General features: G+C 39.4%; 1 protein-coding gene across 6 annotated transcripts in view; it reads right to left on the bottom strand.

Annotated features, from left to right (window-relative positions):
- The window catches only part of RSBN1L (round spermatid basic protein 1 like), a 60,354-nt gene that overhangs the window by 36,138 nt on the left and 9,619 nt on the right, over positions 1–14,597 (bottom strand). For all 6 annotated transcript variants that reach the window (XM_036327653.1, XM_036327654.1, XM_036327650.1 and 3 more), the window contains exon 2: positions 7,664–7,780. In XM_036327653.1, coding sequence (XP_036183546.1) covers positions 7,664–7,780 — 117 coding nt within the window. The remainder of the gene's footprint in view (positions 1–7,663; positions 7,781–14,597) is intronic.

Below are 14,597 nucleotides of genomic sequence, written 5' to 3'. Positions count from 1 at the left end.
AGAATAATTTCTCATGTCTTAACACAAATGATACCCATGTATCAAATAAAGAGCCAGTGGGGGGGGGGGGGGCATGACAGAGGCAATCGATGGATGATGTTTCTCTCTCATTGATGTTTCTATCTCTCTATACCTCTCCCTTCCAGGTCAATTCTGGTCAAGGGCACATACCTGGGGTGTGGGCTCGATCCCCAGCAGAGGGTGCGCAGAAGGCAGCCAATCAATGATTCTCTCTCATCATTGATGTTTCTATTTCTCTTTCCCTCTCCCTTCTTCTCTGAAATCAATAAATTTAAAAAAGAAGAAGAAAAAAAACAGTCTATGCCCAGCGCATTCTCTTTTTTACCTACCATTCTTATCCCTTAAATTATGGGTTTGCTTCCAGTCTATTCAAATTTTCTTTCCCAGAATATTCAAATATCAATGATATTCTCTCAAAGTATTCTTTCTGATCTCTCCATGGTTTGAAAGAATTACCAAGTTCATCCTTGATTATTTTTTACTTCCTTGATACTTTGCCTTAATTTTTGTTCTAATTGCCTCATGACTGTTTCTCATCCTAATCATATTCATCCCTTGGCTTACCTGTTTTCAAGGCTTCTCAATGCCTACCAAATAAAACATAACCTGTCAAGTCTAGAAGACAATGCCCTCAAGTACCTCTTACTCTGGTCAATCTGTACTACTTACAATTTTTTATAAGACATACTTAGTTCTACCTTTTCTTTCTACTAATGACAAAGGTATTTCCTCTCCCTAAAATACGCTTGTCCTGCCTAATACTTACTACTGAACTCCTTATTCACCCTTAAAAACTCTGTCATTTCCTTCATTTTGCTTTCCTTCATCTCTCCAATTGGAACTGAAATTACTTCACTCCAAATTTATATTAAGTTATTCTATATCCCACACATATGAATATATGTGATACAGTCATATACAACTATTATTTTTTCTATTTACAGGATACCTGTATATAATATGTCCTTAAGGACATTCTATGAGTGAAACAAATAACTTTTATACAAATTCAGAGTGAAATGATACTTTTGTCCCCATTATGTGTCCCTCATGGCATCTAGAACACTGTTACAAATAAACATTTAATGAATCTATGAATGAAAAGATTTCTCTTACCAACAGACTACCTGAGGTTTATAGTTTTTTCCCTTGCATCCTTTTCAAAGTTTTCCACCATATGAATACCACTTAATCCTAACCCTGAAAACAAAAACTCTCTCAATTTAATAGCAATTCTAAAAAGGGAAAGTTTAATGTTAATAATAAACTATCACTTCTAAAATTTCATAAGTATGCAATGAAGACCAAATTGGTATCATCATGAAAAGCAAAAATAAAAAGGTGTCAACATTACTGATTACATAGGTTTGTAAAGTCATAAAATGCAAAGTCTTAATTCTCTAATAAATCTATATGCTACTACTTAAGAAATATATTAACAAATTCATACTTGCTTTCTTGGTATAAACTAAACATCAGATTCAGATTAATATCTTCAGAAAAAAATTAATAATGAAAAAGGAAAACAGGGAGTTAATCAAAATGAAAGATAGGTTCATATATGTAATCAAAACGAAAGAGGTTCATATATGTAAGCCAAATCTAAGTGAGTCAAGGAAAAAAGAGTGGTCAATTAAAAAACAGAACTTAAAAAATGTTTAAAGGCCTTAGGTATAATTAATAACTAAACTGAAAAAACATGTAAAATTGAACAAATTAAATGGCTTGTCAAAATAAGCAGAATTTCATTTAAATGAAATTTAAATGTTTCATATAATTACATATGTTAAAATAGAAAATATCCAATCAATAGTATACATGTTACTCTGAAATAAAATAGACACAAGAGTCTATTTCCTAGTCATGAGAATGGATGAAAAAATAGTATCAAAGTCAGAAACTAAAAAATGCAAACTGCCCTAACTGGTTTGGCTCAGTGGATAGAGCATTGGCCTGCAGACTGAAAGGTCCCAGGTTCGATTCCGGTTAAGGGCATGTACCATGATTGCAGGCACAACCCCAGTAGGAGGTGTGCAGGAAACAGTTGATTGATGTTTCTCTCTCATCTATGTTTCTAACTCTCTATCCCTCTCCCTTCCTCTCTGTAAAAAATCAATAAAACATTTTTTTAAAAATGCAAACCAAAAAGAAATCAGTCAAGAGATTCTTATATTGAACATCCAGGAATTAAATTCCCATGACAAATTATTCTGCAAATAGATACTAAAGTGAGCACAGTGTGCAGAAAAGAGTTAATATGGCATGCTTGCAAGGTTGGCCATTAGCTGGAATCTGAGAACTTGTTTTGGGAAGGGTCTTCCCATCATTCCCTAATAAGAGTGGCTCCCTGTGCCTAAACTGTTTGTGCAACAATGCAGTTTATTTTGAATACCTCTTTCCCTCTGGGAGTCTGGAATTCTGATAGTACAAGCTATAGAGAGGGTAACTATGTGACCAGCCCCCAACAAAAACCCTGGACATTTAGTATCTAATGAACTTCACATGTGTTGTCACAATTCACTGCTAGAATAATAAAGTGCATACTGGGTGACTCCACTAGCAGAGGACTCTTGGAAACTTGCACCTGGTTTCCTCCAGACATCACCTCATGTGCCTTTTCTCTTTACTGATTTTACTTTGCAGCCTCCACTAAACTAAATCATAGCCATGAATCAACTATATGCTAGTCCTGTGTGTCCTAAATTTTTAAAGTTTTATATAGTCTCTCGTTTATTTACTGTCCTGGAATGACATACAAAATGCAATAGATGTACATGAAGGAAATATTTAAACACTTTAAAACAAGACCATTTTGAATATCAATGTTCTTCTCTTATTTTAAAACTAGAGGCCCGGTGCATGAAATTCGTGTGTGGGGGGGGGGTCCCCTCAGCCCAGCCTGCACCCTCTTCAATCCAGGATCCCTCAGGGGATGTCCCAGGGATGGGGCCTAAACTGGCAGTCGGACATCCCACTCACAATCCTGGACCAGTGGCTCCTAACTGCTCACCTGCCTGCTTGCCCCTAACTGACCCCGCCCCCTCCCCCCCGCCAGCCTGATCACCCCAAACTGCCTCTGCCAGCCTGACTGCCCCTCACTGCCCCCCTGCCAGCCTGATCACCCCTAACTGCCTCTGCCTGCCAGCCTGACTACCCCCAACTGCCCCCCGCCCCTGCCGACCTGGTTGCCCCCAACTGCCCCCCCGCCAGCCTGGTCGCCCCACGCAACCTACTGCTCGGTCATTTGGTCGTCCCTCACTAACCCCCCTGCCAGCCTGGTCACCCCACGCAGCACGTTTGGTCATGCTGTTCGGTTGCGATGGTCGCTTCGGCTTTTATATAGATAGAATTACTGCCTATGTAATTGGGACCCTCAAAATGTATAACAGTAGCCCTAACGGGTTTGGCTCAGTGGATAGAGCATCAGCCCATGGACTAAAGGGTTCCAGGCTAATCCCTGGCCCTGGTTGGGGCATGTGTGGAAGGCAACCAATCGATGTGTCTCTCTCACATTGATGTTTCTCTCTGTGCTTCCTCCCCCCCTTCCTCCCACTCTCTCTAAAAATCAATGAAAAAACAACAACAACAAAGTGTAACAGTAAAAGGTTGATGGGGGACCCTCCTCCCACAGGTCCATAAACACATGCATACATGGATCCCAGAGACACATACAAAAAGCAGCACAGACACAGAGAGCTAGAGAGAGAACCAGACACAGAGAAAAATGCAGACACATACACAGCCAGAAAGAGGCACAAAGAGACAGAAAAAAACCCATACACAGAGATACAAACTGTATGCATTACAATAATATATATTTATAAATTATTAATATATATATTTTAAAAAAACAACCTTTAAGAACACAAATTAACTGGCATTAATTACTGCCATTAACCTTAGTATACTTTAGTGTTAATTAAAAAAAAGATTAAATCTGATTTCATATCTAATATAGGAATCTATACATAACTATGATCATACTTAAGAAAGTAGTAGTAATTAGCTTACCTATTTTCAAACTTTGGTCCTTGGAAAATGACTGCTTTTTTCACCTGTTAATATTTTCACTCTTCCTGACATAATTTACCTACCTGTGACCTTTAGTACACTACCAATAACCTTGGACATTGGCTTCTTTAACCCCTATTCCACCTACTCTTCAGCAAGCTTCTTTGATATGCTATAATAAAATATATTATAATTACAACATCTATGTTCTTACCAATATAAAATAACAAAAGAATATCAATAACAAAAGAAAAGGCTGGAACACATAAGTATGCTCAGAAAAAATAGTTGGTAGACATTAATATAAAAGACTGAGCAAATTTAAAGCTTATGATTCGAATCTATTTGTTCCTTTGAACTATTTTAATAATGTTTTCAACATTTACAAGATTTCCGGATTAATAAAATTTTTTAGCATATATATATATATTTACATAAATATAAAACTATGTATATATCTCTAGTCATATTCAACTTATTGCAGCTTTTAATGAAAATCTGGAGGAAATGAGATTATTCTCAGAGTTAGCCTCTATTTTAGATGTTCCAGTGCCATCAACAAACAATCAATGCCTGTGTGTGCCACAGCTTACAATACTAACATTATTAGGAGAAAATTATAAAGAGAAGATAAAATTTAAAGTCCCACCTCTCCCCGCCAAAAAAAAAAAAAAAAAAAAAAAAGGGCACACAGTTATACATAAGAATATACTGTCCCTACCAAATCGATGCTGCTCCAGAACACCAGTAACAAAGGATACCTTTCCCTGATGAAGGCTCTCTTGGGAAATGGCCACACACACAGGGCAAACTGTTTTTGCTATATAATAACAATAGCTAACACTTGGTGCTTACCATGGGACAGGTACTGTTTCCCAAAATGAATCAAGTTTTTATTCATTTAACTGTCTACATACTAGCAAATGAAGAGAAGAGAGTTTTGTTGTTTTTTAATCACAAGAGTTAATCTTTCATACATGTTTACAAAATTCTCATCCATTTATTAATATTAAATATCTGTGGGCCAGACACTGTCGTTGGCACTTATAACCATGTAAGGCAGTAATTACAGTATTACTTACTTCCCCTTTACAGTAAATGCATTTTCCCCTTCAACCCAAAGGTCACCAATTCATTTCCAAATATACATCATTTTTTTCCCTTATCATCACTAAGTTTCAGTTTAACTCAGTTAAAAATATCTCCTAAATTCTTCATCTACTTTAAACTAAAGGTTACTATCTCATATTACTGGGGGGGGAAAAAAACTTTCATTTTTAAGGTTATTTTAAATTTTGTTTCCTTATGTAATCTCTAGATTCACATATTTAACATTAATTGTATGTCAGGGATCTAACATTTTATTATTTTTTTTAATATATTTTATTGATTTTTTACAGAGAGGAAGGGAGAGGGATAGAGAGTTAGAAACATCGATGAGAGAAACGCCGGATCAGCTGCCTCCTGCACACCCCCCACTGGGGATGTGCCCGCAACCAAGGCACATGCCCTTGACCGGAATCAAACCCGGAACTCTTTAGTCCACAGGCTGACACTCTAGCCACTGAGCCAAACTGGTCAGGGCAGGGATCTAACATTTTACTGTATGGCAGGAATTTACATCACTGTACATTTAAATTGATAAGAAAAAATAGCCGAAACCGGTTTGGCTCAGTGGATAGAGCGTCGGCCTGCGGACTGAAGGGTCCCAGGTTCGATTCCGGTCAAGGGCGTGTACCTTGGTTGCAGGCACATCCCCAGTAGGAGATGTGCAGGAGGCAGCTGATCGATGTTTCTCTCTCATCGATGTTTCTAGCTCTCTATCTCTCTCCCTTCTTCTCTGTAAAAAAATCAATAAAATATATTAAAAAAAAAGAAAAGAAAAAATAACTGCTATTTAAATAAATCAATAGGGTAAAGTTAACATTTCCAGCCATTAATCATTAGCTGCTGTACAGACAGCATTGGTGTGGTAGATTTGATTCCTGCCTCAAAGGCTTACAATCTAATTAGACAACATAGATAAAATACATGGCAAAAGAGATAGAATAAAAGGACAATAAGCATTAACGAAGTAGCCATCAAGTTAACTTCTGACATGTTTCTTCAAGGGCAACATAATTTTACAGAAAATAAAGTTCTTACAAGTAGAAAACAGAGATCAAATAAAGTGCCATCAAAGAACATCTGGAAACATGACAAAGAATGAAATGAAAATAGAGAATCTAATGCTGTTTATCCGAAATAATATAAATTAACCAGTTTATTTCATTGCACATGCAGAGCTATGGTCTTTTCTCCTTTATGTAGACATAAAGGCTTATCAACACATAAATTCAACATAAAAAATTAATCAAAGTGAAAATGTTTTGCTCTGCATATTGTCAACTTGATAGGGAAGCTAAAGAATTTGTTAGCTGTCTAGCAACCAAATGCCAATGATTCTTCATCTTACCTTGCTGAGTGGATTTAACACTGTCCTTACTTGTATGCTACCACAAATTCTCTTGAAATAGTTCAGATTTATTCTAAATTAGCTCAGAGTAAATTGTGCCCTCCAAATCCCTATGATCTGATTACATCAAATATTTGTAAGATCACTTATTTCACCATCCCTATCAAGCTAAAAATAGCTTTAGCCTTTTATTTTACATAATCTAAATATGAATGAGACTAGTAATGCAAACACAAAATTAGATAACCTATTTTTAAAATATATATATATATTTTATTGATTTTTTACAGAGAGGAAGGGAGAGAGATACAGAGTTAGAAACATCGATCAGCTGTCTCCTGCACACCTCCCACCGGGGATGTGCCCTTGACCGGAATCAAACCTGGGACCCTTCAGTCTGCAGGCCGACACTCCATCCACTGAGCCAAACTGGTTTCGGCCCTATTTTTAAATAATTTTTTTTTAAATATATTTTATTGATTTTTTACAGAGAGGAAGTGAGAGGGATAGAGAGTTAGAAACATTGATGAGAAACATCGATTAGCTGCCTCCTGCACACCTCCTACTGGGGATGTGCTCGCAACCAAGGTACATGCCCTTGTCTGGGATCGAACCCGGGACCTTTCAGTCCCCAGGCCGATGCTCTACCCACTGAGCCAAACCGGTTACGGCTTTATTTTTAAATAATTTAAGGAACCTAACAGTTTAATGAACCTCAACCCTTTAATACTTTTTAATGATTCACTAAATAAATATACTAAATACATATTTACTATACAGATTCAAACTCCCTACTATTACATTAAAGTTTCATTTTCTGACCAGTTTATTCTTTTTTTTTTTAAAGTATATTTTATTGATTTTTTACAGAGAGGAAGGGAGAGGAATAGAGAGTCAGAAACATCAATGAGAGAGAACCATCAATCAGCTGCCTCCTGCACACCCCCTATTGGGGATGTGCCCGCAACCAACGTACATGCCCTTGACTGGAATCGAACCCAGGACTCTTCAGTCCCCAGGCCGATGCTCTGTCCAGTGAGCCAAACCAGCCAGGGCCTGACCAGTTTATTAGAAAAATTCAGCAACAAATAACATTTCTTATTTTAATTCACTAAGCCAGTAAGTATACTGAACAATACAATACAGTACAACTAAAATCACTGAATATAAACTTACTTTTCAGCAACATCTTTACTTCTCCATTTTCTTTCTTGATCTCATTCATTATTTTATGCTTCTTTTTCTCTCTCTCTTTTTCCTTATCTCTCTCTTTAATTTTTTCTTTGATTTTATCTGAAACACAAAAAAGGAAATGTTTTCAACTACTTTGGAATTTTTCCAATGAATTATGGTGCAATTTCTAAAATTCCCTTTCCTATACTTAACATGGACTACATAAGAAACTAACAAAATTTAGTATACATTTTATTCTTAAGATTATTTTTCACTTACTTCATGTCAACCACAATATTAGACTAACTTTAAATCACTTAAAATAACTAACTTTAATCAATACAGTAAACTACAATGGAAAAAGAACAAGCTTTGAAGTTGGGCATACATAGGTTAGTAACATAACAATGGAAAAATTACTCAACCTGTTTCCTAATCTGTAAAATGTTAGTTGACACCTTTCTCATAGGTTACTATAACGACTAACTGAAAAAAGATATAAAATGGCTACCTAGAGCCTATTATATACTACCAGATGTTAGTTCCCTTAACCTTGCACCTTTTAAAAAGGGTATGACTGATCTGGCTGGCTGGTGATATTATAGTAAAATCTATCTATATATATAAAACCCTAATATGCAAATAGATCGAACAGCAAAACAACCAAACAACTGGTCACTATGATGTGCGCTAACCACCGGGGGGCGTTGGAGCAGGTGAGCGGGGGGCATCAGACCAAGGTGGGATGCCGGTTGGTCGCTGTCATTGGGGCGAGCCTCTGGTGTTTACTGAAAATTCTTTGCTCCTGCGTGCCATGGTTCCTACCCGGTGCTCACACCTGCTTGCACCTGCTGCCGGCACCTGGCGCCGGCCCTCCGCCCGATTGCTCTGCACTGTCAGCGGGTGTGAGTGGCGGCAGCCGGCCCCAACTGCCCCCCAGGGCTTCTCCACCTCACCCTGCTCCTAAGGTGATTGGGGCTGGTAGCCGCCTCTTGCGCCCGCTGCTGGTGATGGCCCGCTTGCACCCGTTGCCGGCGCTGGAACTGCTGCTCGCACCCACTGCCAGTGCTGGCCTACTTGCACCTGCTGCTGGCACCCGGTGCCACTCCCCACCCCAATTGCTCAGCACCGTCAGTGGGTGTGAGTGGCGGCTACTGGTCCCGATCACCCTTAAGGGCTTCTCTACTTCCCCCAGCTCCTGAGGGGTGATCGGGGCCAGCAGCCGCCACTCACACCTGCTATCGGCACCGGCCCCACCAGCACCCACTGCTGGCGGCAGCCCCAATTGCTCTGCGGCATCAGCGGGTGCAAGCGGTGCCAGTGCTGTCAGCAGCAGCAGGAGCAGGGCTGCCGGCAGACAGGGGACTGGGGGCTCCAGGGGGAGGTGCCAGGCATGGGCGTGGAGGATGGGCTGAGACCCGCCTCTGTGCCCAGTGCAGCCTCATGGCCCACAGTTCTTTCAAGGTGCACAAATTCGTGCACTGGGCCCCTAGTAACAGGTATAAAAACTCTACGAATTATTGTCTATAATCTAGTAATTCATACTTTGAGTCTATAAAATTGCTAGAGGCCCGGTGCATGAATTTGTGCGCAGGTGGGGTCCCCAGGCCTGGCTGGAGATTGGGGCCAATCAGGGCTGTCTCTCCCAGTCCTGACTGGGGCCCATCAGAGCCAACTAGGGCCAGCCAGCCAGGGGGACGGACCACGGGAGGTTGGCCGACCATGGGAGGTTGACTGTGGTAGGGCACTGACCACCAGGGGACAGCTCTTGCATTGAGCGCCTGCCCCCAGTGGTCAGTGCGCGTCATAGCTACCAGCAGGTTGTCCGGTCGTCTGGTCATAACAGTCACTTAGGCTTTTATATAGAGAGACTTGATGTCCTATTAATTCATATTTATTCAAGCACCTATGTACCCAGCAAAAGAGTAGAGGAGAATGTAGAAATAGTGACATAGTCCTTGTCCTCAAAAAGCATACAACTGATTACAAAGCCACAATGTAAGCACAAAAAAACCACAAGATATCCTTCAATGTAGCAGAAATTACATAGTTACTAGAGGCCCAGTGCACAAATTTGTGCACATCAAAGGAAAGTAATTAGAAGAAATATTTTAATATCGCTATTTGTACTTTCTCTGTAATAGAAATGTCAACCAAATTCACGATTAACAATGACAGACTGAAACATACGTGTGCGACTGGCGCCAGTGAGAGCTTTATATGTATTGCGCATGCGCGAGTCAACTTACCCTTTTATAGATATAGAATAAACTTGCTTAATTAGACCTGCTTTCTGATGTAGCTAAACTTTTTCCAGCCCAGTGAAGCACCCCAATTTCTCTTTCAGGTAATTGTCAGCAACATAGCAGTAATTATATCAACATGAAGCACATTATTATTGTAGATCACACAGGGAGAACAAAAGGTAAAATATTTAACTGCAGCAGTGTTTGACTATATTCTGTGCAGTGAGAAAACCTGAAGTCATTTTCAAGGTCCACCACTTCTTTTCAGTCAGGTCAAGTTTTAAGCTTTCTAAATCTCTGTTTTCCGGCTAATGAAAAGAAAATAGGATTCCACCAAGTCTCCTATCTACCTACTCCAGGACTTATGCAAGGATCAAATGAGATGAGGCACAAGAAAACACTTCACAGGCATTTGGTTAAAGTATGAAATGTTTGCACCTGGCTATAAAGCAAGTCATGTTCCTGGGCTGAAGAAACTGCAAGGAGGCTAGTCGTCCCTAGGGAGAAGTAGCTGGGCGTTGCTACATGACATCATTATCCAGCACCCACAGCCACCGTTTCTGGGCTATGGGCCACATTTTGCACCATGGGGTCTCTGCAGCGCAGCTGCAATGTGGTGGCGTGTCGCTCCAGGGTGGTGGTGGGCCTGTGTCCCACTTGGGGGAAGCCAAGTGTTGCTTTGTTGGCGCCAGGTTCGCGATGCCATTTCTCTGTGTGCGTCATGGCAGCTCCTGTGTTGAGCATCTACCCCCTGGTGGTCAGTGCGCGTCATAACGACCAGCCAGACGGTTGACACTTAGCATATTAGCTTTTTGTATATATAGATTATAGATATAGATATAGCTATGCATACTGCATACTTTCTTACTTAAATCCCTCCTTACTTTCCTTTCTACACTCATTCAGGCCCAAATCACCTAATGATCAAATTACTGAATCAATATTGTCCAATAGAAATATAATGTTTACAACACATGTAAATTTACAAGGGTGAAATTAATTTTAATAATATGTTTTATTTAACCAACATATCTAAAACTTTCCAAAATAAGACCAATACTAAAAAATTAATATTGTGCTAGTTTTCATTCTTTTTTCATAAGATTTCAAAATTCAGTTTATATTTTATACTTATAGCACATTTTAAATCAAACTAGCACCATGTTAAGTGTTCAATAGCCACATACAAGTGGCTACCAAAATCAATAACTCAAGTGTAGACTTAAATAGGTAATTCTCAAAAAATTAAATCCAAGTATTTAATAGGCTTCTTAAAAGATACAGTCATTAATAATAACAAAAAATTCAAATTAAGATATTTTCATTTTATAAAACTAACAACGTGCTTTTCTTTTTCTTTTAAATATTTTTTATTGATTTTTTACAGAAAGGAAGGGAGAGAGATAGAGAGTTAGAAATATCGATGAGAGAGAAATATCGATTAGCTGCCTCCTGCACGTCTGCCACTGGGGATGTGCCCGCAACCCAGGTAACATGCCCTTGACCGGAATCGAACCTGGGACCTTTCAGTCCGCAGGCCGACGCTCTATCCACTGAGCCAAACCGGTTTCGGCAACAAGTGCTTTTCTTAAAGTGATAATACTGAAAGCAGATGAGGGGACAAGGATTCATTGACTTAACAAATATGCACTGCTGAGTATAAGAAAAGAATTAGGTTACAGAGGTGAACATCTGTTCACATATAACTTAAATTATAGAATACACTGTTTTCACATTTCACATTACTTTGCTACTCTTACTTTTTGATATTTAAAGTCCTTAAAATCCTGTTATACATCCACATAATGTTATTACAAAGAGCTGGAGCTTAGACACATATATAAGTTATTATTTTCTAAATATACATTTTTTAAAACAAACTATTTACATATTTAAAATCACAAATGAGTAAGTCATCTGAAATTTCATCATTTCATTTTCCAGTTACCTCTATTAATCTTATTACCCTAAAGTTCTATATCAGTAACTATTAAACTTTAAAGTTTACTAATGTATAATATACATACAGAAAGAGCCTAAGTATACAGCTACATTTTCACAAAAAATGAACAAGCACCTCAGGACCACACTGCACTCCCTTCTAGTCTTTTACTATTTTTAAATCCTTACCCAATGATATGTTTTTCATTAATTCTAGAGAAAAAGGAAAGGAGAGGGAGAGCAAGAAACATCGGATGATCCATGTGAGAAATATTGATAGGTTGCCTCCGACATGCACACCAAGCACGGAGTGAACCTGCAACCCAGGTATGTGCCCAACCAGAAATTGAACTTGTGACTCCCTGGTGTACGAGACAGTGCTCAACCACCTCAGCCATACCTGCCAGGACTCTCTTCTAGTCTTAATGCAACTCCCTGAAGGTTAACCACAATCCTGACTTCTAACCACACACATTTAAAACAACTATAAAATTTTAATGGCATGTATAAAGAATATGACATACTATAAATCTACTACAATCGCAAAACACAAATATTTTACAAAATGATATCTTCTCAGGAAACAAAACTATAATATGGCATAACCTACAGTTTTTATAGAACTTATTTATAAGTATACTTACTTGTAGACTTTTCTCAGAGCAGTTTTAGGTTCATATAAAAATTGAACAGAAGATACAGAGATTTCCCACATATACCTCCTGCCTTTATACCTCCCACATTTAAAAAATATTTATAACTAATATACACATTCAGAAAACAGAGTGAAAGACAATAGTTCAAATTATTAAAAGCCATTATTTTACGTGACAAAAGTTTCTAAGTTGCTGCAATAGGATCATATTAGTTTCATAACACAGGAAAAAGAGTCTTGGAATATGCCTTCAAGCTCAAATAAAGTTAAACAGTTCAATGAAAAATAAGTTGATGGTGTGTAGTCATTATATAAAAAACATCAATAGAGGTTCTGGTCAATATGGCAGTCCAGGTAAATGCGGTACTCAGAACCTCCCACAACCACATCAAAATTACAAAATCACAGAACAACCATCATTCAGAATGCCTGAAATCTAACTGAACACAAGTCCTATAACTAAGGTTATAAAAGAAGACACAATGAGACTGGGAACAGGTTAGTCCCATACCCACATGTGGCAGTTAAACATCAGGAGGAATACTGCTGGAAGAAAAGTAGCCATAACTTCTGACTGTGAAAACCAGTGGGGATTATGGCTGTGTGAGACCAAAGCTCCTTGAGACCCAGACATTACTCTTAAAGGGCCTGAGCATGGACTTATTTGAACTCACTTGCTCTGAGCTCTAGCACTGGGACAGCAGCTGGAAATGTGCCAGGGACATATGCGAAGGAACTAAATTGTATGGCTTCAGGGCAAGGACAGAAGCCACTGTTCCTTTTCTGAGCCCTCCCCTCACAGAGCCAGCAAGGAGATGCCATATCTGAGTCTTCATTAACCTTGCTAACACTGGTGATTCTCAGAGACCAGGCCCCATCCCAGCTTGCTGGCCCTCACAAGCCATTTCCAGTGGCTTTTCCATAAAAACAGCCTCTCTTGGCTCATACTTCTTTGCTAAAATCTCTCAAATAAGCAGCATCCTGCCCTTGTATCCCTCATATCTCTTACTAAGTGGCACCAGGCCTAGGCACTAGAGGAGGCCAACCTCAGTTTGCAGGTTGGCCTCTTCCAGGGAACCTCTAAGTCCAGTGCAAGTAGCAGTCATCTGGAGATCAGCTCATGTCAGGTGGCCCCAGGCAGAGCAGAGGGGGTGACTGACCTTGCACCTCCCAGGAGGTTCCAGAGCCAGTGCACCCAGTGGACAGCTTCAGACCACACTGGATTACAACCGAGCCACATCTACAAGTGAGACATTCAAGAGGTGGACTCAGTGGGTACCAGAGCCTCAATGAAGCAAGTCCTGCTCCATGGATTCAGACCCTAGCAGCTCTTGCACTGTAATCACAGCTGGTCCTCGTGGCTGATGGGTTGCCAATTCCTCCCAGTGACATGCCAACAATTAAGGCTCAACTACAATATTATAGTACACACCACCCACACGGAATGCAGCTGGAGCACCCAGCTCGGGTAACCAGGGAGGCTGCACCATTGGGCCCTACAGTACAACTAATAAACAAGGCCACTCTACCAAGTACAGGAGACATCAGCTATACCTAATACATAGAAACCAACACAGGGAAGCAGCCAAAATGAAGAGACAAAGAAGCAGGTTCCCAATGAAAGAACAAAAGAAATCTCCAGAAAAAGTACTACATGAAATCAAGTCAAGCAAACTACCAGATACAGAGTTCAAAGCAATGATTATAAGGATGCTTAAGGAAGTGAGTGAGAACTTCAACAGCACAGAAAAAGACATGGAAATCATAACAAACATCCAGTCAGAAATGAAGGATATACTAACTGAAATGAATAAATTACAGAAAATTAACAATAGAGAAAGCAGAGAATCAAGTCAGCAATTTGAAAGCTAAGGAAGCAGGAAAAAAAAAAATCATAACAGTAAAAAAAAAGAAAAAAAAAAGAGGATAATGTAAGGAGCCTTTAGGAAAACTTCAACCATACCAACGTTTGCTTCATGGGGGTGCTGGAAGGAGAAGACAGCAAGAAACTGAAAGACTATTTGAAAAAAACAATCACAGAAAAGTTCCCTGGTGAAGGAAATAAACATACAAGTCCAGGACGTGCAGAGTCCCA

This window comes from Myotis myotis, unplaced genomic scaffold, assembly GCF_014108235.1.
Source record: "Myotis myotis isolate mMyoMyo1 unplaced genomic scaffold, mMyoMyo1.p scaffold_m19_p_11, whole genome shotgun sequence".
NCBI classification, from domain to species: domain Eukaryota; kingdom Metazoa; phylum Chordata; class Mammalia; order Chiroptera; family Vespertilionidae; genus Myotis; species Myotis myotis.
This window is presented reverse-complemented; position numbering and strand designations above follow the sequence as displayed.